The following is a 23,723-nucleotide window of genomic DNA, read 5'->3' as shown; positions in this document are numbered from 1 at the left end:
GCGACCCCATGGACTGTAGCCCACCAGGCTTCTCCGTTCATGGGATTTTCCAGGCAAGAGTACTGGAGTGGGTTGCCATTTCCTTCTCCATAGGATCTGCCTGACCCAGGGATCAAACCCAGGTCTCCCACATTGTAGGCAGATGCTTTACTGTCTGAGCTACCAGGGAACCTAACATAATAAAGGACTTATATGACAAAGCCATAGCCAGCATTGCTCTCAATGGTGAGAAAGTGAAAGCGTTTCCTCTAAGATGAGGAATAGGGCAAGGGTGCCCACTCTTGCCATGATTATTCAACATAGTTTTGGAAGTCTTAGCTAGAGCAATCAGAGAAGAAAAAAAAAAAAAAAAAGAATCCAGACAGGAAAAGAAGTAAAATTCTCACAGTTTGATGATAACACAATAGTATACAGAGAAAACTCTAAAGATGCCACCAGAAAATTACTAGAGGGAATCAATGAATATAGTAAATTTAAGTTCAGTTTAGTTCAGTCACTCAGTCGTGTCTGACTCGTTGCGAGCCCATGAACCGCAGCACACCAGGCCTCCCTGTCCATCACCAACTCCCAGAGTTTACCCAAACCCATGTCCATTGAGTCGGTGATGCCATCCAGCCATCTCACCCTCTGTTGGCCCCTTCTCCTCCTGCCCTCAATGTTTCCCAGCATCAGGGTCTTTTCCAATGGGTCAGCTCTTCACATCAGGTGGCCAAAGTATTGGAGCTTCAGCTCTACATTAGTCCTTCCAATGAACACCCAGGACTGATCTCCTTCAGGATGGACTGGTTGGATCTCCTTGCAGTCCAAGGGACTCTCAAGAGTTCTCCAACACCACAGTTCAAAAGCATCAATTCTTCGGCACTCAGCTTTCTTCACAGTCCAACTCTCATATCCATACATGACCACTGGAAAAACCATAGCCTTGACTAGACGGACCTTTGTTGGAAAAGTAATGTCTCTGCTTTTTAATATGCTGTCTAGGTTGGTCATAACTTTCCCTCCAAGGAGTAAGCATCTTTTAATTTCATGGCTGCAATCACCATCTGCAGTGATTCTGAAGCCCCCCCCCAAAAAATAAAGTCAGCCACTGTTTCCACTGTTTCCCCATCTATTTGCCATATAGTGATGGGACCAGATGCCATGATCTTAGTTTTCTGAATGTTAAGCTTTAAGCCAAATTTTTCACTCTCCTCTTTCACTTGCATCAAGAGGCTCTTTAGTTCTTCACTTTCTGCCATAAGGGTGGTGTCATCTGCATATCTGAGGTTATTGATATTTCTGCTGGTAATCTTGATTCCAACTTGTGCTTCCCCCAGCCCAGCATTTCTCATGATGTATTCTGAATATAAGTTAAATAAGGAGGGTGACAATATATAGCCTTGACGTACTCCTTTTCCTATTTGGAACCAGTCTGTTTTTCCATGTCCAGTTCTAACTGTTGCTTCCTGACCCGCACACAGGTTTCTCAAGAGGCAGGTCAGGTGGTCTGGTATTCCCATCTCTTTCAGAATTTTCCACAGGTTACTGTGATCCACACAGTCAAAGGCTTTGGCATAGTCAATAAAACAGAAATAGATGTTTTTCTGGAACTCTCTTGCTTTTTCGATGATCCAGTGGATGTTGGCAATTCTATCTCTGGTTCCTCTGCCTTTTCTAAAACCAGCTTGAACATCTGGAAGTTCACAGTTCACGTATTGCTGAAGCCTGGTTTGGAGAATTTTGAGCATTACTTTACTAGCGTGTGAGATGAGTGCAATTGTGTGGTAGTTTGAGCATTCTTTGGCATTACCTTTCTTTGGGATTGGAATGAAAACTAATGGCATTACCTTTCTTTGGGATTGGAATGAAAACTGACATTTTACGGTCCTGTGGTCACTGCTGAGTTTTCCAAATTTCCTGGCATATTGAGTGCAGCACTTTCACAGCGTCATCTTTCAGGATTTGAAATAGCTCACCTGGAATTCAGTCGCCTCCACTAGCTTTCTTCATCGTGATGCTTCCTAAGGCCCACTTGACTTCACATTCCAGAATGTCTAGCTCTAGGTGAGTGATCACACCGTCATGATAATCTGGGTCATGAAGATCTTTTTTGTACAGCTCTTCTGTGTATTCTTGCCACCTCTTCTTAATATCTTCTGCTTCTGTTAGGTCCATACCATTTCTGTCCTTTATTGAGCCCATCTTTGCATGAAATGTTCCCTTAGTATCTCTAATTTTCTTGAAGAGATCTCTAGTCTTTCCCATTCTACTGTTTTCCTCTATTTCTTTGCATTGATCGCTGAGGAAGGCTTTCTTATCTCTCCTTGCTATTCTTTGGAACTCTGCATTCAAATGCATATATCTTTCCTTTCCTCCTTTGCTTTTTGCTTCCCTTCTTTTCACAGATATTTGTAAGGCCTCCTCAGACAGCCATTTTGCTTTTTTGCATTTCTTTTTCTTGGTGATGGTCTTGATTCCTGTCTCCTGTACAATGTCATGAACCTGCATCCATAGTTCATCAGGCACTCTGTCTATCAAGATCTAGTTGCTTAAATCTATTTCTCACTTCCACTGTATAGTCATAAGGAATTTGATTTAGGTCATACCTGAATGGTCTAGTGGTTTTCTCCAGAATTTCAGTCTGAATTTGGAAATAAGGAGTTCATGATCTGAGCCACAGTCAGCTCCCGGTCTTGTTTTTGCTGACTGTATAGAGCTTCTCCATCTTTGGCTGCAAAGAATGTAATCAACCTGATTTTGGGGTCGACCTTCTGGTGATGTCCATGTGTAGAGTCTTCTCTTGTGTTGTTGAAAGAGGGTGTTTGCTATGACCAGTGCCTTCTCTTGGCAAAACTCTATTAGACGCTGTCCTGCTTCATTCTATACTCCAAGGCCAAATTTACCTGTTACTCCAGGTGTTTATTGACTTCCTACTTTTGCATTCCAGTCCCCTATAATAAAAAGGACATCTTTTTTGGGTGTTAGTTCTAGAAGATCTTTTAGGTCTTCATAGAACTGTTCAACTTCAGCTTCTTCAGTGTTACTGGTTGGGGCATAGACTTGGATCACTGTGATATTGAATGGTTTGCCTTGGAAACAAACAGAGCTTATTCTGTCATTTTTGAGATTGCATCCAAGTACTGCATTTCAGACTCTTTTGTTGACTATGATGGCTACTCCATTGCTTCTAAGGGATTCCTTAGAATACTTAGAATAGATAGTAAAGTTACAGGATATAAAATTAGTAAACTGAAATCCCTTGCACTCCTATACACTAATAATGAAAGACACATGTACCCCAATGTTCACTGCAGCACTATTTGCATTAGCTAGGATATGGAAACAGCCGAGATATCTGTTGACATGGATAAAGAAGTTGTGATACATATATGCAATGGAATATTCAGTTCAGTTCAGTTCAGTCACTCAGTCGTGTCCGACTGTTTGCAACCCCATGAAACGCAGCACGCCAGGCCTCCCTGTCCATCACCAACTCCCGGAGTTTACTCAAACTCATGTCCATCAGGTCGGTGACGCCATCCAGCCATCTCATCCTCTGTCGTCCCCTTCTCTTCCTGCCCCTAATCCATCCCAGCATCAGGGTCTTTTCCAATGAGTCAACTCTTCGCATGAGGTGGCCAAAGTACTGGAGTTTCAGCTTCAGCATCAGTCCGTCCAATGAACACTCAGGACTGATCTCCTTCAGGATGGACTGGTTGGATCTCCTTGCAGTCCAACGGACTCTCAAGAGTCTTCTCCAACACCACAGTTCAAAAGCATCAATTCTTCGGCACTCAGCTTTCTTCACAGTCCAACTCTCACATCCATATATGACCACTGGAAAAACTATAGCCTTGATTAGTTGGACCTTTGTTGGCAAAGTAGCGTCTCTGCTTTTTAATATGCTGTCTAGGTTGGTCATAACTTTCCTTCCAAGGAGGAATATTATCAGCCATAAAAAGGAACACATTTGGAGGAAAGGAAAGCCAAATGCCATCATGATGTCCTACACACAGTCCCTCTCTAGTGGAGTGCTGATGGGTAGAGCTCATCCACTGACTCTTTGTCCTTCTTGTAGCCTCAGTCTTAGTGTCTCTTCTGCAAAGGAGTCTGAGAGCATGATGCCCTCTGCACACCCTGCCTTTAGTGGTGAGTGAGGTGATATGTGTAGAGAACACTTGTTAAATGGAGAGGAATGTGCCTGTGAGTGGCCAGTGTGTGTGGAGATGGAGGGGATGGTGGTGATGGTGGCAGTGGCATTGGTGTTGGAGGTGGTCCAGGTGTAGATAGTGATGGTGGGGGTAATAGTTGTGATGGTGATGGTGATGGTGTTGGAGGTGCTGGTGTTAGAAGTGATGCAATGACGTGCTGAGCTGTTAGTGGTGGTGCTGGTTCTGGTGCTGGTGGGTGAGGTGATGGCAGAGATGGCATCTGACATTTACTGATCATTTACTAGGGACCCACACACTGTACACTATGTGCTCTGTTGGAATTATCCCAATTTAATCCTAGTAACACCCCTTTGGTGTGGATCTTACATCACTATCAAGCACTTTTCCAGAGGAGGGAACTGAGGCCTAATGAGGTTGCATCACTTGCCCAGGGTTACAGGGCTGGGAATGAGCAGAGTCAGGAGACAGCCAGGCCAGCCTGTCTAGAATCCACACCCTTATCCCCTGCACTCAGGCACAGACATGGACACAGTACCAGCAATCACAGTGTTGACTGGTCAGTCTCCTGCTGAGAAGGGAGGATGGAGCCCAGGACGAGGGCTCAGACACCCAGTCCCAGTCCCACAGGAGGCCCCAGGAACCCTGGTCTGGGGAAGGGTAATCAAACCTGTGAGCTGGAGGATCTGGTCATCAAAGTGGGTCACGGCCTCGTCATGCATGACCTGGCCTCCGAGGACAAACTCCAGGCGACCTTCAGCCACGAGCTGGTGAACCTTGGCATGGTGGGCAGAGAGAAAAGACCAGGTTATATCCCCTGGGCTGAGCCAGTTGTATTTTTCTGGGCACATGCCTATAGCATCTTGTGGTCCTTCCTTCAAACTCCTCAGCCTCATTTATTCTGCAAATAGCAGAACACTGTCTGCCCTTGTCAGCACTGTGTCCATCTCTGAGAACAGGACCTGGTCCTGGCTGCTGCTTTGTCAGGCATATACACAGGTATATATGTTCACACCTTTTGCTTTTGAATGATGCCAAAATTATGGAAAACCTCCAGGAATTGTACCAAAAATCTCCCATAAATCATTCTCCAGATTATCTCATTGCTAATATTTTTTACCTCTTTCTGTTAACAGTCCCCCATGTCATTACACACATTATTCTTTTTCTAAACCATTTGAAAGTACAAGCTAGCAATTGCATGCCTTTATCTGAATAGTTCAGGTCATTTTTGAGAGACAAAGATCATTACAACTGCTATATTATGATCAAAACTCAGGCTCTTTCACATTAGTAACGAGTGCATGTGTTCATGCTCAGTTTCTTGGAGTGTCCAACTCTTTGCGACCCCATGGACTGTGCCCCACCAGGCTCCTCTGTCCATGGGCTTCTCCAGGCAAGACTACTGGAGTTTATCCTTTAATTTACAGCACTTTCTGAGACTTTCTGTTTCATAATTTTTATGGTTTCAGGCTAGTACATTTGTAGCATGCTCTTCAAATTGCACTTGTCACATGACTGCCTAACAGATATTTTAGAATACAGGAATGAAGGAAATTTCCTGGGACTTCAGCGTGTAGGATGCAGTTTCAGTGGCGAGGATGTGAGTTTGATCCCTTCTTGAGCTTCCCTGGTGTTTCAGATGGTGGGGAATCTGTCTACAATGCAGGAGACTCTGGTTTGATCCCTGGGTCAGGAAGATTCCCTGGAGAAGGGAACAGCTATCCACTCAAGTATTCGTACCTGGAGAATTCCATGTACATAGAAAACTGGCAGGTTACAGTCCATGGGATTGCAAGGAGTTGGACGTGACTGAGTTACTTCCCTTTTTACTTTAACTAGGGAGCTAACAACCCACAGACCTCATGGTGCAAACAATAAAATACATCCATGAAAGAAGAGAAGAATAGAAGCATACAGTCAAGGACTGTGACAATGAGCACATCATGCTCTTGGGAGACTGTGGCTTGTATCTGATCTGAAAGTACTCTCGTTGCAGTTCATTCATTTGAGAAATGTGGAATGACTCCTACCATGTACTGTTTTAAATGTGTACCTGCTTTATGATGGGCACCATTCAGACACTGGGATTCAGTCCAAACAACTCAGAGATCATTGCTAGTTACCAGGGACATATTACTGAATTTCCTGGCTAGGTCTTAGCCAGCGGACACTTTACTGTGGGAGTAGGATTAAGTGACTTGGGTCTGGGGATGTCCGTGTAAAAGAAGGAAGAACTGCCCAATGGACACCCAGAGAGCTGTGCTTTGATTCACAATACTGACCCAGAACCCAGCTGTCAGCTATAAGCTGTGTGACCTTCAGCCAGTTGCCTGCCCTCTCTGAACCCGGACCAGCTCTGTGCAGTAGGATCAGTGTCCTCACCGTGTGGGTTGTGGGTGGAGTCAGTAGAGTAACCTGTACAGACCTGAGCCCAGCACCCGGCTCGCGGCAGAGCCCATCAGATGGGAGTCTCGTCCTCTCGGCTCCACAGGCTGCAGGTTCGCATCCCCTGTGGGGGCCTGGGGGACACCCAGCTTCACCGTCTGAGCTCTCTGCCTTGAGCAGGTGGCTGAGCCTCTGAGTTTCACAATCAGTGACTGTTCTGAAGGCAGGTGATGCCTGGAGGGGACCACGCCCCTGAGGCACCCTAGGTGCTCACACCGTGGGCACATTCTGGGCACAGCCTCTCTGAGGAGGGAGTCCACTCCTACTTCCAAATGTGGGACCTGCAGCTGAAGAGCCAGCCCCACCTGTGATCACAAGGGGAATGAGGGGAGGCCCTGGCCCCAGGCTGCCCCTCCATGGACCAGGGCCTCTGACCCCCTGGACACAGAGTTAATCGGCCCCAGAGGTTAATCCACAGGGCCTCCTGCACCCTGGCTGGTGCTGGGCTCTGGGGCCCATGGGGTCCACACAGATCGACAAATGAAGTCAGAAGGTGTGGACACAGGTCACCCCAGATTGCCCAGGGTCAGAGGGGACCTCATTCTCACCAGCTGAGTGCCCGGCTGGGCTGCCAGAGCTGCAGTTATTCAGGAGGAACCAGAAAGGCAGGCTCAAACACAACCCTGTCCCCTGGGCGTGGGGCTGACCACAAAACTGTGCTAAACGGACCCTGGGCACAGCTCAGCCGGGTTGGGGCCCCCTGGTTTATGCAGCCCTGCCCTGGCCACACAGAGCACAACCCAGGAGCTTCCTGAAGGGTCGTCCCCGGAACCCCCCAGGGCATCCTCTCTCATCTGCCTGGTGAGGACCCCCTGAGGGCAGCGTTACCTGGCCTTTCTGCTCATCCGAGGCGACGCCATCCCACCAGAGCCGGAAATACTCCTGCTCCACAGCGATGAACCTGCGCTTCTTCTCAAGGGTCAGCTCCTCCACCACGGTGTTGTAGACGTTGGTGACATAAGCCTGCATGCTCTCCTGGGGTGGGGAGGGGGAGAGACCATCACGCCATCCCCGTGGGGGAAACCAGAGGGCATGGACCAGGGACCGAGGAGGAACGTGCAGGGAGACACGGTGTCTGGAGTCCACTGGCGCTCCCGCCAAGCCTGCCCGAGGCCCTGCCCTAGCCTCCCCCTCCTCCTCAAACAACAGAGCCCCATGTTCACTCTCTGCTGGACAGGCGGTGAGCCTGCACTGAGGGAAGGACCCAGGCGGACCCCCTTAGATGGGAGCCTGCCCCTGAGGAGAGTCAAGAGGGGACAGACACTCTGTGACAGAGGGATGTGCCAGCCCAGTGGGGTGTGCTGACCGCTCCTGCCTTGGAGGACAGACCAGTTGACAACAGGGCCCCGGGATTGAGGTCCAGGGACTCAGATGGACCTTCCTGAGATGAAGTGATGGGGAAGTGTGTGTCAAGAGCTGAGGCTGAGAGGAGCTGACCCCGCAAGTCATCTCTCTGGATCTATCTCTTCCCCTGAGGCTGGGAGCCCCCAGGATGGAGCTGAGCTTGCTCCCATCTGGGTCATGCTGGCTCACCGTGGTGCCTGGATGCTGATAAAGGATTGCAAGGAGCCCTGGGCAGGCAGTTAGCAGGCAAGGCGGCTATGTCTGCTGACTTGGGCAGCACCCCACCCTGGGCCTCAGTGTCCCTTCTGTAAACTGGGGGTGACAAGCCTGCTTCCCACAGGTCAGCAATTCCACACGCAGGTGGGTGACCACCCACAGAGGCTGCCCAGTGAGCCGGGACCAGACTCAACACTCAGCCTCAGGGCCTCTTGCTGCCCGACCCCCTTTAAAGTGAGCGACTCACTTATTAACATCTCATGGAAACTATTGTATCCATGATCACAGAGTGGTCCTATTCATTTATTTCCTTCTTCCTTCCAGAAAAGAGCTTGTGCAGGCCTGGGTAATCATTTCAGTTACCTGCACTGGAAACTTATGGAAATCAGTCTTGCCCTCTTTTCCTTGGCCCTGGTTCACACATTCACTCAAGGCGTATTTGAGGAACACGTTCTACCCATTGCAACAGGGGACACATTCTCACCCGTGCTCACAGCCAGCCCATGTGAGTTACTCAGTCGTGTCCGAATCTTTATGGCCCCATCAGCCCTATCCCGCCAGGCTCCTCTGTCCATGGAATTCTCCAGGCAAGAATATTGGTGTGGGTTGCCATTGCATTCTCCAGGTGAACTTCCTGACCCAGGAATCAACGCTGGGTCTCCTCCTTGCAGGCAGATTCTTCACCATCTGAGCCCCCAGAGTAGTCCTCAGCCAGTCCATAGCTGAGTAGTGATGGACCCCAGGCCGAGACCCCTGATGGCAGAGACCCAGGACACAAACCCACTCTGGAGTTCAGATGAAAAAAGAGCCGCAGCTTCAAGAGGTGTGCAGGGGTCACTCGGGGCACCTACCTGTACGGTGTGCAGCCAGCCCACGTCCATGTGGCTGTGCGGAACCACGAATACCCTCAGTCGGGGCTCAGAAGGAGCCCCCAGGGGCCACATCAGGCCCAACCGCAGAAGCAGAGGCAGCCAGCCCCGCGGCTCCATCTCCTCGGCCAGCACAGGGGCTGGAGGACGTCTGCCTGCCTGCGGGGCCCGCCTCCTGCCAGCCGATGGGGCCACCGCCCTTTGGTGGACGGAGCGGGAAGGAGACCAGGAGTGACGCCCACACAGAGGCTGTCACCTGAGCAGTGCAGGCGGGGGCCCTCGCTCACTGCCTTGCAGCACTCTGCTCCATCTGGACTTTCCTGACCATCTGCCTTTAGCCAAACCCCAAACACCACCTCCCCAGGGATGCCTGCCAGCTTCCCTCTGGCTCCCCTCACCCCGGTCCTCATGCCCCTTCCTTAGGCCTCTCCGATATTTCCCACTGGGCATCTTACCCATCCCTGCCCTCAACCCACTGGACTGGCTCCTTCACACTGCCCTGCAAATCCTAACTCTCAGTGTGGGGCCTGCCACCACCAGGAACACTCTCCTTCACATGAAATCCCAAGTCTGAGACTTGCAATAGCGGTTGTCATCTGTCTTTTAAGGGGGCTTTCACAAATAGGACCTGACTATCCGAGGTCACACAGCTAGTGTAGGAGCAAGAAGGCCTGAAACCTTCAGAATTGGGTCTGGATCATGGATAGTGACCTTGGCAAGATGCCTGAACCCTCTAGGACTCAGCAGCCCATCTGTAAAATGGGACGCCCATAGAGGAGCTGGGGACCCGAGAGGGAATTCACGGGAGATGACAACAGCGGGGTCTCCTTCCTGGAGGATGGCTGGCACGGCGGTGCAGCCTGCAGGGGTCAGAGTGTTGCCTGGGGGTCTCTGTAACCCTGACTTGGAGCAGGGGTCTGGGAGTGGGTTCTGCTGTCTGACCTCCAAATGCCTGAGCGGCTCTTTCTGCCACTGCCCAACCTGAGACTCACTCTCCCTTTTGGCCACCTTGTCCCTTACCCCAGCAAAAGCATCTGGAGAACACGGTCTCCAAGCAGGTCTCTATCCTTCCTGTATCATCCCCCTCCCTGGTACCCACCTGACCTGACTTGACCTGGACTTTCCTCCCAGCGGGGGTCTTAACCAGCGACACATCCAATCTCACAGATCTCTGGAGACCGGAAGGCCCCCGAGAGTTAGGGCTCAGGGCAGATTCTGTGACAGCCTCGGGGGCTCGCTCTCCTTCACTGGGTGCTTGCGAAATCGCTTTAGTCAAGTCCGATTTTTTGGGACCCTGTGGACTACAGGTCTGCTGTCCGTGGAATGCTCCGGGCAAGAATACAAGAGTGTGCTGCCAGCCTCCGGCAGGAGTTCTTCCCACCCAGGGCTTGAACTTCAGTCTCTCATGTCTCTGGCATTGGCAGGCAGCTTCGTCACCACTAGGTGACTCAGAAGGTAAAGAATCTGCCTGCCATGCAGGAGACCGGAGTTCAGTCCCTGGGTAGGGAAGATTCCCTTGAGAAGAGAATGGTTACTCACTCCAGTATTCTTGCCTGGAGTATTCCATGGACAGGGGAGCCTGGTGGGCTAAGTCTATGGGGTCATAAAGAGTCAGACATGACTGAAGAATTAACACCCTTGTCCTTCAACAGAAAGTAGCATTTCCTTGCAGGGACAGGCTTCAGCACAGGAGCGGTTCTTTCTGGGTCAGGCTCTGTCATGCCCAGTAGTCCAGTGGAAGAGTCTACTTGAGCTTCTGGGACCCATGACCTTGGTTCCTGGCAGCAAATTGTCGAGCAAAAGGGCCGGTGCACATGTGTTCGGCTCCAAGGAGAATCACCGTGAACTCCACACTGAACCCGAGCACCGTGAGAAGAACACATGGTCCCTGAGGCCCCCACAGCAGTGCAAGCTTGTGCCCAGGGTCACACATGGGCGTGCAGCCTGTGACCTCTTCCTGATCCGGGCCATAGCGCCTCATGAGAGTGTGAAGCACGACTTGGGCTGGGTGTTCTAGAGAAAGAACAGCCCGACCCTACACTGTGCTGCGTGGGAGCTTGTAAGGTGGACCCATCAGCACCATTTCCACCTATTCTTTGTGACATCAGCGCTGTCTGTCCTCTAGGTCGGGTGAGGAGCCTGGGGGCTCAGGATGCCCTGATGGGCAAACTGCCTGGGGCTGCACCCAGTGCCAAGCGTCTCCCCCAGCAGCAGGGGCCCGGCATCCTCCAGCATCCAACCATTCAGCTCCCGTGTCTGCTGCTGGGAGCCTGACCTGAAACCTGCACCTGGACCCTCCAGCACTTGTCTCCCGTGCCTTTCTGGCCTCAGCTCCCACCCCCTCTTCTGCTCAGTCCATCCTGAAGCTGCTGGAGGGTCCACTGCCCCTCCTCCTCACGACCTTTTTTCTCTGCTGTGTGTGAGGTTTAATATTAATAATCCTTACCCCGGGTCTTCCGTGTTTCACTTGCTACATGGTTTCCTTCCATCTTTTGACCTGAGCTGTAGGAACTTCCTGTAGGGCAGGTGTGCCCAGGGGCCAGGGCAAGAGTCTGAGATTGGACACAGAGCTTGGCATCACACATCCTGGTCAGTAGCTCCCTCCCGTATATCTTAGGCATAGCCCTCCACAGCAGGGGCGTCTCCACCCTGGGATGAGCCCATGTAGGTACCCAGGACACAGCACGGCCACTGCTAACCCTGGGGGACTTGCTGATCTCTGGCAGGATGCGGGCAGATGCATTCTGGTATCCCTGGGGATTATTCCTTCTGTCTTTGGGAGAACACCTGGCTTTGACTCTTGCAGGTGAAGCAGGAGGGTGAGCATGTGTGAAGCTACCGTCTGTGACAGGAGAGGAGAGAGAGGGCCGGCTCCAGTGGGCAGGGGAAGACACAGGTCCTTACTGCGATTTTATTTAAGAAGTCAGAACAGCCCCATCCATCCATTTCCTGCCGTTAGCACACCAGCTTGGCAGCTGTTCCCCTCACCCTCTAGGCTGCTTTTCTGTGTCCTGAGACCAAGAATTTGCCAAGGACTCACTGCTCTTGAAAGTGAATGAAGAACGTGCGGATCTCCTTCGGGTAGATGGTGACCTCGGGGCCTCCTGGAGGTGGCGATGGATGACTGGAGCTGCCTGGGAGCAGAGAGGGTCTGTCCAGCACGGCCCCTGGACCACCTGCTTCCCGAGGCCCCCTCCTCCCAGCATCCCCCTGGCAACACGGCGCCTGCTGCGTCTGTGGCTCCCACTGTGATCACAGCCCTCAGCTGCCCCCTCTTGACAGGACTGCACTGCTGAGCGGCCTCTTTCATTTCCGGCCTCCCCTGAGGGCCCAGCAAGTCAAGGCGTGTGCAGGGGGCTTCGGCCTGCTTGGTCTTGTTTCTCCGTGGGTTGTGGCCCCGTATATGTGCCTAAGAGTCCTCTCACTGAGGCCATGAGGGGGCCCTGCCCTTGATCTCAGTGGGCTGTCCTCAGACACACCCTGGGCTTTAGGCTTCCTCCTTGGGGTGAAACTTGCTCCTGCATCCATCTCTCTATCCATCCATCCATACAAACATCCAATCATCCACCACACACTCTTCCATCCTTTCATACTGCCCTCCATCCTGCATCCTCCGATCCATCTGTTCAACCTCCAGCAACACAGTCCATGTTCCGACCACTTTCCTTCCTTTCATTCATCCTTCACTCATCCTCTTTCCTTCCTTCCTTCCTTCATCTTTCCATCCATCTGTCACTCAACCATTGAGCTGTCCATCATCCATCTACTTTTCTTCCTTCCTTCCATCTTTTTTTTTTCTATCAAACCATCCTTCATCCATCTGTCTATCATGCTTTGACTAAGTGCCTCCTTATGCAGCCAGACCAAGCTGTGTGCAGGAGCCAAAAAAGGAGATAAATGGGACAGAGCTCACTGAGGGAGGGGGAGAGCAAGGGAGGCTCCTGACTCAGTCCTGACTGGGGGAGAGTCAGGGGAGGCCCAGAAAGGGGACAAGTGCTTTCCAGGCAGAAGGAACAGCAGAGGCAAAGATTTCCAGGCAAGAAGCAGTCTGTGTGTGTGCAGTGTAATGCACAGCAGGGAAATTGTCAGAACATCTGAGGGTGCAGCTAAAGTTTGCTCACTCAAGGCCTTGCTCACTCAAGGCTCACTCAAGGCTCACTCAAGGCCTCAGAGGGTTGTGGTCTTGGACACACAAGTGCACACACGCACACACACAACCTGTGTGGAGCTCTGGCACGTGGAGACTGACCTGAAGCCTAGAGTCTATAACCTTCTGTGGCTGATTCAGGAAGGCTGAGACCCAGAGAAGGAGGATGGCCAGCTCCAGGTCACACAGGCCTCAGGGGCAGAGCTGGGGTCTGGCTGGGAGTGAGGGTGGGGACCTGGGGCGGGGCCAGGACCAGGGCATCCGAACCTCTGTGGCGGGGAGGGTACCGCGTGCTCCAGGTCCAGCGATGCATCTCGCTCACATCCCAGGTCCCTGTGAGCGAGCGCTCCTCCACGGACACCACGGAGCCCAGTCCCCGCAGCACAGACTGCAGGACAGAGCAAGGGAGGGGTGAGCACCCAGACCCCAGACCTGAGCAGAGACCCCGACGCAGCAGGGCAGCCGCACCAGGGCCCAGGGCCCAGCATCCCCCACATTCATTGCAGGGCAAGTCCCTGCAGAAGGAGGGGCAGCCCCATTTTACAGATGAGGACCTGCGGCCAGGGGCAGCTGGCCCCCCAGTGCTCGCTGGATCAGCATGCCCAGCAGGTGGCGGGCAGGTGGGGCCACCCCAGGAAACACCCAGGCACCAGGGTTTGTCTCCCGAGGGTGCGTCTTCCCGGGGGCCTGACTCTGTGATGTCGGAGCAGGCCACGGGAGGGCGGGTCACCTGCAGGTTCAGCGTCACAGGCTGAGACAGCACGGGGTCCTGGTCCACCTCATACAGGTGCTGGAGCCGCAGCAGGACCCGGCGCAGGTCTGCCTTGGCCTCGCGGTTTCGGTCTTAGGGACGGAAGGAAGGTGGCAGTGAGGACAACAGTCTCTGCCTGGCCCTTTACACTCTCACCTCCACTTCACAACTTCAACCTCCCTCAGAGGCAGCTAACACAGCCCCACTTTGCAGATGAGCCAGGGGCTCAGAGAGGGGCAGCCACTTGCCCAGAGACACAGACAGTGTGCATAAAGAAGGAGGGGGGGTAGGATTCCAACCCAGGTGCAGCCAAAGTGACGCCTCCCACCACCCACACCAGGGCCGTTGCACTCGTCTGAAAGTCTTCATTCTTGTTCACTGGTGAGCTCCTCATTGGGCCTGTCCTTCTGGCTTCCTGTTCTCTGGAACTTTCTCTCTGCCCTGGCACCTGTGAATGGGGGGTGTGGCCTCATATCCCTGAAGATGAGGCACCATTGTAAAGGTGATGTGTCACTTCTCACAGAAGCTTATTTCTGCCACGAGACCTAGGAAATGTGTTGTAATATAGCCTCTATCTGCTGGTCTTTGGAGACCAAATGAGAAGAGCCACCCTGCTGATCCCACAGAGCAAGGGGTCGAAATGAACTGTGATGTGTGAAGACAGTGATGCTGTGGGCTCCTTGTTACTTTGCATAAGAAGTCTGCAAAGTCTCTTATCTCCATTCAAGTGATGGGATTAGGGACTGGAGCTCCAGAATCAAGGAAGGATTTCTGGCACTGGAAAATGTAGCTAGAGATGATGACAATGGTGATGCAGGTGATGATGACAATGGGGTTGTATGTTTCTGGGGAGGCAGGCGGCCCTCTTGGCATCCCCAGTGCTCCGCTTGTTCGGCCTCTTAGTCACCTTCCTGGGAACAGGGTCTTGCTTGGCCCAGCCTGTGTCTCCTTTACTTCATTCAGTACAAACAGCCTCCAGGAGGTACTTTCTCAGTGTCTTGGCCACACACACACACACAAGTGGGAGCCAAATGACTCTGCGGCTGCTGGGAACCCTGTCCACCCCATCATATGTGTCAAGTGGGCAGTGGAGCAGGGATGCTGGAGGTCAGCGTCAGGAAGCCAAGTGGCTTCAAGCTTGAGCCAGTCTTTCAAAGATCCAGTTTATCAGGCACAAAGGTAACATCGGGCCTTGACTTCTTTCTATTCCTCCTTCTTAATTGGGCTGACACTTATATGGAATGTCCTAGGCCCTGAGTGTGGCTTTGGGGACACAGCAGTGGCTGGGGCACAGACAGCCCTGCCCTGGAACTCTCAGAGTCTAAAGGGGCAGGTAAGGGGTACAGGACCTATTTGTTTCTGGAAGGTGTTGCCTCCACCAGGAAGCCCTCAGTGATGCCTAACTGGAACTTTCCTCAGATCACTGTCATTACTCTCTGATGAATTGCCTGCTTCCCTCTGTAGACAGGGGCCCACCGAACCCAGTGATGTTTCCTGCATCATCCGTGGTTCAATCCACAGTGCCTGACATTAGAATCATTTTTCAAGGCATGAAAAGAACCTCATCAAAGTTATGCCTGAGCCCAAAATACAGGTGGGACACCGGTGTCTGAGGCTCCAGGAGAAGACCCTGGAAGAAGCAGGAACTGAAAGAGCCTGGACGACTCTGAGGAGAGCCCCTCTGTCCAGTGATGGGCTGGGGGGCCGGGCTGGCATGTGGCGGCAGGAGTGAACCTGGACACCTGAATACCCGCCGCACCTTTCTGGAGAGTCCGTAGGTGCTCTGTGTGGTTTGAGCTGTACTTCCAGCCGGGGATGCTGAGGATCTGCAGGTGGACGCTTGGGGGAAGCGTCACTGCCTCTTGCTTCCTGGGGCCTGAGCCATGCTGGGCAATCTCTGCAAGGCAGATGGACAACAAGGAGAGGCTTTGGGCCAAACTTTCCTCCTGACACTCACAGCTCACCACACTAAGTCCCCCGCTTCATCTGATCTCACTCCCTCCCACCTGCGGTCCACAGGGCAGGCATCCTGAAGCACCTGTTCGTGCAAAAGCCCCAGCCTGCCTTGAATCTCTAGTCCAGCCGGTTCAAACTGCAGACCGGGAGATGGGACCAGAGAGAAGACGCCATTTCTTCCAGAACTTGCAGGGAGTTCACACAGAGACCTGCTCTGTGAACAAGGTCTCAGACGCCAGCTCCCGTGCTGACATCTATCGCTGCCTCTGCCCAGACGGACTCAGCCCTCCTCTTCCAGGAGATGCTCTGGGCTCCAGCTGGAGCCGCCATCGCCTCGCAACTCCCAGGCATCAGTGATTGGTCAGGCTTGGGTCATGTGACTTGATCGGGGCCAATCAGAGCCTTTCCTGGGATCTCTGCCCGTGGCACAGGCCTCAGTTCGTTTGGTCCATGAGCTGTTCCCAGCCACGTCCCAGACAAGAGCAGAAAGAGGGTCTGCAGACAGCGGAGCTCAGGTGACAGAAGGAGGGAGGGACAGCCGCATGAGGGGCCCAGCACCCGAGGAAGCAATACACGCTACCCTTCCCTGAGGTGCGTCTGCCCTGGAATAAAGGCTCCTCTGGCTCCGTCTCAGACCTTTGGTTTCTCCGTGTGCAGGTGGAAGAGCCCAGGGCCGAACCTGGGACGAGCTGACCACAGCCGTGGACGGGACCGTGGGTGGCGCTGACCACAGCCGTGGACGGGGCAGTGGGTGGGGCTGACCACAGCCGTGGACAGACCGTGGTTGGAGCTGACGGTACTGTGGGTGGAGCTGACCATGACTTGTACCCCCTTTGAGCCCCTGAGAAATCCTTCAGGACAAGAGCTGGGTCTAATGCAGGTACAATCTGCAGCATATGGCAGGCAATCAATAAATTCGCATTGAATGAGTCAGCTACCACCCACCTTCTTGCTAATGCCTTGTGAAGTTCTAGCCTAAATCTCAAACTGGGAAAACCTAAAATCATGCCCTCATCAAAACTTCTGCAAGAGATGAGAAATAGAAAACAGCTTAAGGATTATAGGCAAAATTTGGAATTAATGTGGGTTTGACTGCAACCATTGAAATAAGTCAAATATTGTAATAAAGCCAGACTTGAGTGTCTTGGTTTCATAGTGCATATAAAATTTATGCTTACACTTTACCATAATCTATTGTGTGCAATAGCATTATGTCTAAGGAAAACAGTTTATATATACATTAGATTTTAAAAGCTTTCTTGTTAAAAAGGTTACCTCAGGGGAGACGTCAGTGATTAGCAATCTTTCTGCAAGAACAATGACAAAGATCACTAATACTATAGCAATTATAGTAATAATGAAAAATATTTGAATACTGTGAGAAATAGCAAAATGTGATACATTGATGTGAACTGAGCAAATGCTGTTGAAAGAGCAGTGCAGACGAGCATGCTGCTGCAAGATTCAGCAAACCTTCAATTTGGAAACAATACAGTATCGTCAATGCTCAAAAAAAAAAAAAAAAGAAAAAGAAAACAAAAGCATACATGTAGAGGTATGCCTGTAGAGAGAGAGAATGGACAAATACAGACTTTGTGTTTATGTCTATAAAATTTAAAAGATTCTCTATAGTAGCATCTTCAAATCCTTTCATGCACTCATTGTTTAAAGTATTTCATGTTCAACTATTTAGCTATGATGCCCAACTGTAGTGAAGGAAACTTACACAAGTCTCAGGAGAGGCAACTCATAAAACTCGCAGATCAGGACATAGAAGACAATCACCCTCACTTCCTGACAACACACTTAATTCAGACAAAGCCAGTCTTAAATGCTGAGCCTCCAGACCTGAATGGCGACATATATCATAGGAAGAAGTAGAAAGTGTCCTCAGAGAAGGAAATAGAGGAGATTGAGGGAAAAGAGATAAGAAGGGAATGGCAGTAAGTCCCAGCTGTGAATCTACTAGCTGTATGACCTTGAACGCGTCACTGAACCTCTGTGCACCTCAGGTTGCCCACATTAAAAACGAGGGGTTTGGATGAGGACTCTGGTCCCATCCCACCCCAAAGTAGCCCAGATCCTGGCAGGTACTGAGAGAGTTAATCCTTAGGTAGATTGATAAGCAGTCCAGGGCCTCAGAAGAAGAAATGGACAAACATTTTTTTTCTACTTTTCTTCGTCTTAGACACAAAGATGTTTTTACTTAAACTCTGAGATGTTATGACAACAATCTTTAAGACTAACTTTCTTTAAGCCCAGAGCTAATGATTACACAACAAAACAACTCATCTTGCTCAAGAGTATATATTTTTTTAAACTCTGCTCTAATGATTATATAATAAAAAAGTATCCTGCTCCAGGACATGTTTCTCCTTCTTAAGAGGTACCTTCTGACTAATCTTAAGACTTACTTGTGGCAGTGGGTCTGGTAAGACCTCTCTATTGTTAGTTCTCATCTTGTTTTTAAGATGTCTGTTGTGGGAGTGGGTCTGGTAAAAGTATATAAGGCCTTGATATGACTACCAAGTGGGGCTCTCTCCCTGCCCCTTCTGTTGTCTATGTCAGAGGCTTTCTTTGTCATTTTCCAGTGTAACGAGGCTTCTGCCACACAAAGGGTCTGAGTGATCAATCCTGGGACCTGATCCCAAAGCTAAATCTTCTTCTTCAGAGATCACAAATCAACACCATTCACCATTAGCTATCAATACAAGCTCAGCCCCATCCCTGGACAGGTAGGTTCCCTCAGGCAGTGATGACAGGAGCACGTTTACCACTCATCTCTCTGAGCATCACGATGGGCCGGTGCTGCAGCGCCAGCCCACTCCTCTGGCGCAGGCCACTGGTGAGGTTCTTGGGTCCCAGCAGAAGCCAGAGCACCGGGTGGACGACTGAGGTGTCGTTCAGTGTGAGGTCAGCAATGATGTTTGCTGGATCATTGTTCACCAGCCGCCGGTGGAGCATGACCTGCAGGGGACAACTGTCTGACCGGGCCTGACTGGGCCCTGGGGTCCCCGAGAGTGACCAGAGGGGCCTCCTCTTACCTCCACCTGCCCGTTCCCTTGGCTGGAGACGCCGTGCGCCTGCTTGGACAGCAGCACCAGCCTGCTTCGTCTGTCCTGGATGAAGGCTGACTGCACCATGGGGTAGTAATTCTGTGGACAGAAACATTGGTAGGCTGGTGGTGGGAGCAGTGGGCCAGGTCAGCCAGCAGGCCTGGGGTCTCCCTCTGGCCCCAGGCAGCCCCCTGCATGGGCTCAGCAGCAGCCTAGGGTGGCATGATAGACAGGGGGAGGGGCTCTGAGTTCTGAGATAGATGCACTGGGATTCAGAGCCAGCTCCACAGCTTCCTGACCTTATGGCCTGGGGGGACCCAGCCTGCCTGAGCCTCTGTTTCCCCACCTGTAAAATGTGCCCCCAGGGTCCCCCTGGTGCAGGGAGAGAATGAGGCATTTGTGCCCGTCCAGCCTGAGATGGCCCCAAGCCAGGGGTTCCCAAATAGAAAGGGGCTGGTGTCTGGGCTGGAAAGCACTCACACAGCCCTGCCCTTTCCTATTTTGGAGGAAGATGTCCTGGGCTGATGGTCCTGGACCGCTGGAGCCCAGGGCACAGTGTGTGAAGACCAATTGGAGATGAAGGGACAGAAGCTCAAGGAAGTCAGAGCAGGGAGGAACTACACTCCTTCTCCGGGTTCCTCTGGAAGGAGAGACAACTATCTATAGAAAGGCTCAGGAGGTGCCCAGCACGGCCCTGCCCCTGGATCATCCCAGGCCTCAGCACAGTTCTGGGGGAGGTCACTGTCTTCCCAGGGGAGCACCAGGGACACCCAGGGACTCGCCCGAGGTCACGCTGATGGAGGGAGAGGCCCTGGGAGCTGACTGATCTTGGAGTTCAGCTGCTGCTCAGCTCTCCCTGGAAGACAGGCTATGGCTCAGCTCTGAGCAGTCAGGGAGAGTCATAGCCCGTTCAGGGCTAGACAGGCACCACACGCTTAATACTCAAGCAATCCCCAGTCAGTCATTCATCTGACCAAGGAGGACCCACGGTGCGCACAGGAGACCTCAGGGACACGCCTCACACATGGTGACCCCAGAGCTCTGAGGCCTGGTCTGAATGCACATGGCCACAGGCCCTAGGGGCAGACTCAGGGCAGTGGGACTCTGGAGATGCTCTGAACCTAAGGAGACTCTCCTGCTTTCTGGAAAATGGCCATCAAGATTGGGTCTACAGCAGCCAAACCCCAGGACAGCTCAGGGTGTACCCGAGCGTTGGTGTTGTTCTTGTATTTTCTGTAGGGCCTGCGCTGCATCTGGTAGCCATTGTTGTCCGAGTAGAGGACCCGTCCCGTGTTCAGGTTGGTGCTTGTCCTCAGGATGGCCTCTCGGCTCAGCTCCAAGGGGCCCACCCGGTACTCCTGCTCTATGCGATGGCAGAGCAGCTCCCCATCAGAGCTCTGGGGCCTGTGGGCCAGCCGGGAGTAGATGGCAAATGTGGCCTCACTGTCGTTCAGCTCCCTGGAGGAGAAGCAAGACAGGTAGGTCAAGCCCAGGGAGCCTTCTTGTCCCTCCCTTATTCTTTCCTTTATCTCCTTCCATTTCCCTCCCTCCATCCTTCCTGCAGCCAGGAAGCCAGGGAGCCTGCTTGGAATAGAGAACAGGAGGGACCCTGTCCTCTGAAGACTCTGGGTACCCAGCCATGCCTGGGGGCTCTGTCTGTCCTGCTGATGGAAACACAAGAACTGCTCTCGTGCTGGTCACTGTCACCGTGGGCTCCTGTCCCACCTCTGGACTCAGGTGCCCCCAGGGTAACACAGCGCAGGCCAGAGAGCAGGCCTGCAGAGACTGGAGCAGCTCATGACGTCATGGGGCTTCCAGGGAGGAAGGACCGTGCACCAAGCCCAGGTCCAGGAGCTGGGTGTCTGCAGCAAGGACGGGCCCCCATTGCCTCAGTCACCTGCCTGTGAGCACCTCCACATGCTGAGCACAGCCAGGGGGCCGCCCTCACCTGTAGAAGTCCTGCCGGACCTCAGTCACCAGCGGCCCTGCCACGATCTCCATACTCACAGCCTCCCACGCGGGCTTTGCTTTACCATTGGGTGTAAACACATAATTGTCTGAAACGGGGAGTTTCCAGACGTCACTGTTTGCGTGATACTCCATGAACTGCTGGGTCATGTATACCTTTCGGTTACTCTGCCTGCACAGAGAGGAGAGAGAAAACAGTGTCATCATCACAGAAAACGTCATCCTCATGCTGGAACCAGGCTCACAGAGCCTCTATGGAGACACCAGCTTGGAACCAGGGATGAATGGAGACCACTTCTACAGAACGAAAGTAGTGTATCTGTACAACAGAATATTATTGAGTCTGCAAGAAGAATGAGGGGTCTCATTCACCCTGCCACATGCATGAAAGTTGGAAACATGATGAGAAGTGAAAGAAGGCAGCCTGCCAAGGACCCGATATGGTATAATTTCATTGCATGATACGTCAATGTAGGCCAATCCGGAGAGACAGCAAGGAGGTTCAAGTCACCAGGGCTTGATGCAGGTGAAAGATGCATGGGGTCTGAGCGATGATGGAGCCTAAGTCCACAGTGCTCACTGCACCTTTCCCAGCCTGACCAGGGAGACTCAGAACGTTCTGGGACTGCACCCCATTTCTGCTGCTCCCCACACTCTCCCCCTGATCACCTCTGTTGGATCCTGTAGGTCCTGGCTGCTTCTGTGACTAGGCCTAGACTCACACACCTAGAAATAGAGCTCGATGCACTGCAGGGAGCTTAACCACCATCACACCCTCGCCCCTCAGCTGAGGAAATGGAGATCCATGTAGAGCATTACCTGCCCAGGTCCAGGGTCTTCCTGGCCTCAGAGGCAGCAAAGACTGCACCTCACCTCTCCCAGATGCTGTGCATCAGGTTGGTGTCCAGGTCCAGGAAGATGATGTAGCAGTCGTTCACCACAGCTACCAGGCTCTGGCCCACCTGCCCGCCACGTCTCCTGAGTCTGCCTCCAAACTGCGTGGTTTTGGCCACAAAGGGCTCAGGCTCCCCAGTGTCCTCCTGGGAACTTCTTCTGGGCCGGATGCTGTATTGCCGGTAACTGAGTCCTGGGATCGTGGTCAGCACGTGCAGGTCATAGGCAGAGGGCAACTCCTTCGAGCGCTGGACCTGCAAGACCCGAAGAACAGGATGAATGATGGATGTCAGGGATGGAAGATGCCTCAGTCTCCTTGAAAACCCTGGGCTTACACATCTGGTGGATGGAGTGCTTGCTCTCCATGGAGACAGCTGGGTCATCCAACACTGGGCTGTGTTGGGTTCCCCTCTTGGATCTTCCCTGCTCAACTGGTCCAGCCTCTTCTCCCTCCTTCCTCCTTCTCCTGCAGGGCTGCAAACCACCTGCCCTCCTCCCAAACTCCCTCCTGTTCCTGCCTCTGAGCTGTTCCTCAGTGTTCCCTCAACCTCTTTGAAGGGGGCTCCCTTGTCTCTCAATCCTCTGATTTCCCCGAGGAGGGAGGTTTCCAGGTCACCCTGCAGGCCTGTCTCCATCTGCACGTCATCTGATTCAGGGAAGGGAGTTGGGTGAGGACACTGGGTCCATGCAGGGTGTCCTTCAAGCTCTAGGGAGCAAGTGCCACTTCTGGGTCTTGTGGGAGGATTTGGGGCGCCATGAGCAAACCCATGTGGCTGCTCACAGCCTCCAGCCTGGCCTTTTCTGGACTAAAGCGGAAACCAGTCTCCACTCCACACCCCTAACCTGTCCTGATGTTTTTCTCCACCACAATTGTCATCTGTCACTCCTACACTTTCTTATTTTCTTCTTGTCTGGATTCTCCACTGGAATAGGGGCCCCCTAAGTGCAGGGACTTTTGTCTACTTGGTTATTAAAGTTTCTCCAGTGCCGAGAGTAATGCCTGATGCATCTTAGGTGTTCAGTAGTATTTAAGAGTGTTTCAACTCAGTGGGTGGTGCCTTTGGGTGGGGAAGGGGGATGTTCCATGTTGGGTCTACTCTACCCAACACCCTTCCCTGCCCTGACCCTGACATAGAGGAGTCTTCCTCCTCTGTCTCAGCTAAGGATCACTGCCCTGGCTGCCTGGTCATCACCCCACACCTTAACTGTCCATTCCTGTGTATGCTCCCTGAATCCCAGGATGGCTCCCAAGTCCAGGGAGGAGCACTCATCTGGGACCAAGCCCAGCCCAGGCTTTCAGGGGTGTTTGCTGAATGGCTGACTGATGGCATTACTTGGTCCATCTCCCCAAGGAAGTGCTGGCTTGGTAACTTCCATAATCAAGTCTAGCTCCAGGTCTGGGAAAGAGATGAGGAGGGACCACACAGGATGTGGGTGTCATAGCTGGGGTCTGCCTCTAAGACAGCACCTCCATAAAGATGCACAATGAAGACTATTGCTGGCTTCCCCATGAGACATAGAAATTTACACAGGGTTATATATATGTATACACCAAGTCACCTCAATGTTGTCTGGCTCTTTGTGACTCCATCGGCTGTAGCCCACCAGGCTCTCTGCCCATGGGATTCTCCAGTCGAGAATACTGGAGTGGGTTACCATGTGCTCATGCGGTGCATATTGCTGACCAGGTATCAAACCCATGTCTCTTGTGGCTCTATATCACAGGCTGATTCTGGCCAACTCAGATACGCAAAGCCCAGGGTCAGACCCCTGGGTGGATCCACTGACCCTGATGGTGACTCACCCCTATGACACTGTCCTCACAGTGAGGGCAGCCTGTCACATGTTCCCTTTAGATGCCCACTTCTGGGCGCTCAGCCCAGAGCAGGGGCAGCAACAGGGCATGCACCTTAGACGGGGTGTCCC

At 52.3% G+C, this 23,723-nt stretch overlaps 2 protein-coding genes across 2 annotated transcripts in view; both read right to left on the bottom strand.

Moving 5' to 3' along the window:
- The window catches only part of LOC133058671 (epididymis-specific alpha-mannosidase-like), a 43,748-nt gene extending 34,603 nt beyond the window's left edge, over window positions 1-9,145 (bottom strand). The window contains exons 1-3 of the mRNA XM_061145549.1: window positions 9,008-9,145; window positions 7,425-7,571; window positions 4,819-4,924 (exon numbers count right to left, since the gene is read on the bottom strand). Of these exons, the coding sequence (XP_061001532.1) occupies window positions 4,819-4,924; window positions 7,425-7,571; window positions 9,008-9,145 (391 nt within the window). The remainder of the gene's footprint in view (window positions 1-4,818; window positions 4,925-7,424; window positions 7,572-9,007) is intronic.
- A 2,916-nt stretch (window positions 9,146-12,061) lies between these two features.
- Window positions 12,062-23,723, bottom strand: part of LOC133058670 (epididymis-specific alpha-mannosidase-like) — a 39,003-nt gene continuing 27,341 nt past the window's right edge. The window contains exons 11-19 of the mRNA XM_061145548.1: window positions 21,777-22,051; window positions 20,884-21,075; window positions 20,141-20,393; window positions 18,924-19,034; window positions 18,640-18,846; window positions 15,683-15,809; window positions 13,903-14,015; window positions 13,440-13,560; window positions 12,062-12,159 (exon numbers count right to left, since the gene is read on the bottom strand). Of these exons, the coding sequence (XP_061001531.1) occupies window positions 12,062-12,159; window positions 13,440-13,560; window positions 13,903-14,015; window positions 15,683-15,809; window positions 18,640-18,846; window positions 18,924-19,034; window positions 20,141-20,393; window positions 20,884-21,075; window positions 21,777-22,051 (1,497 nt within the window). The remainder of the gene's footprint in view (window positions 12,160-13,439; window positions 13,561-13,902; window positions 14,016-15,682; window positions 15,810-18,639; window positions 18,847-18,923; window positions 19,035-20,140; window positions 20,394-20,883; window positions 21,076-21,776; window positions 22,052-23,723) is intronic.

Source organism: Dama dama, chromosome 6 (genome assembly GCF_033118175.1).
Source record: "Dama dama isolate Ldn47 chromosome 6, ASM3311817v1, whole genome shotgun sequence".
NCBI lineage: Eukaryota > Metazoa > Chordata > Mammalia > Artiodactyla > Cervidae > Dama > Dama dama.
This window is presented reverse-complemented; position numbering and strand designations above follow the sequence as displayed.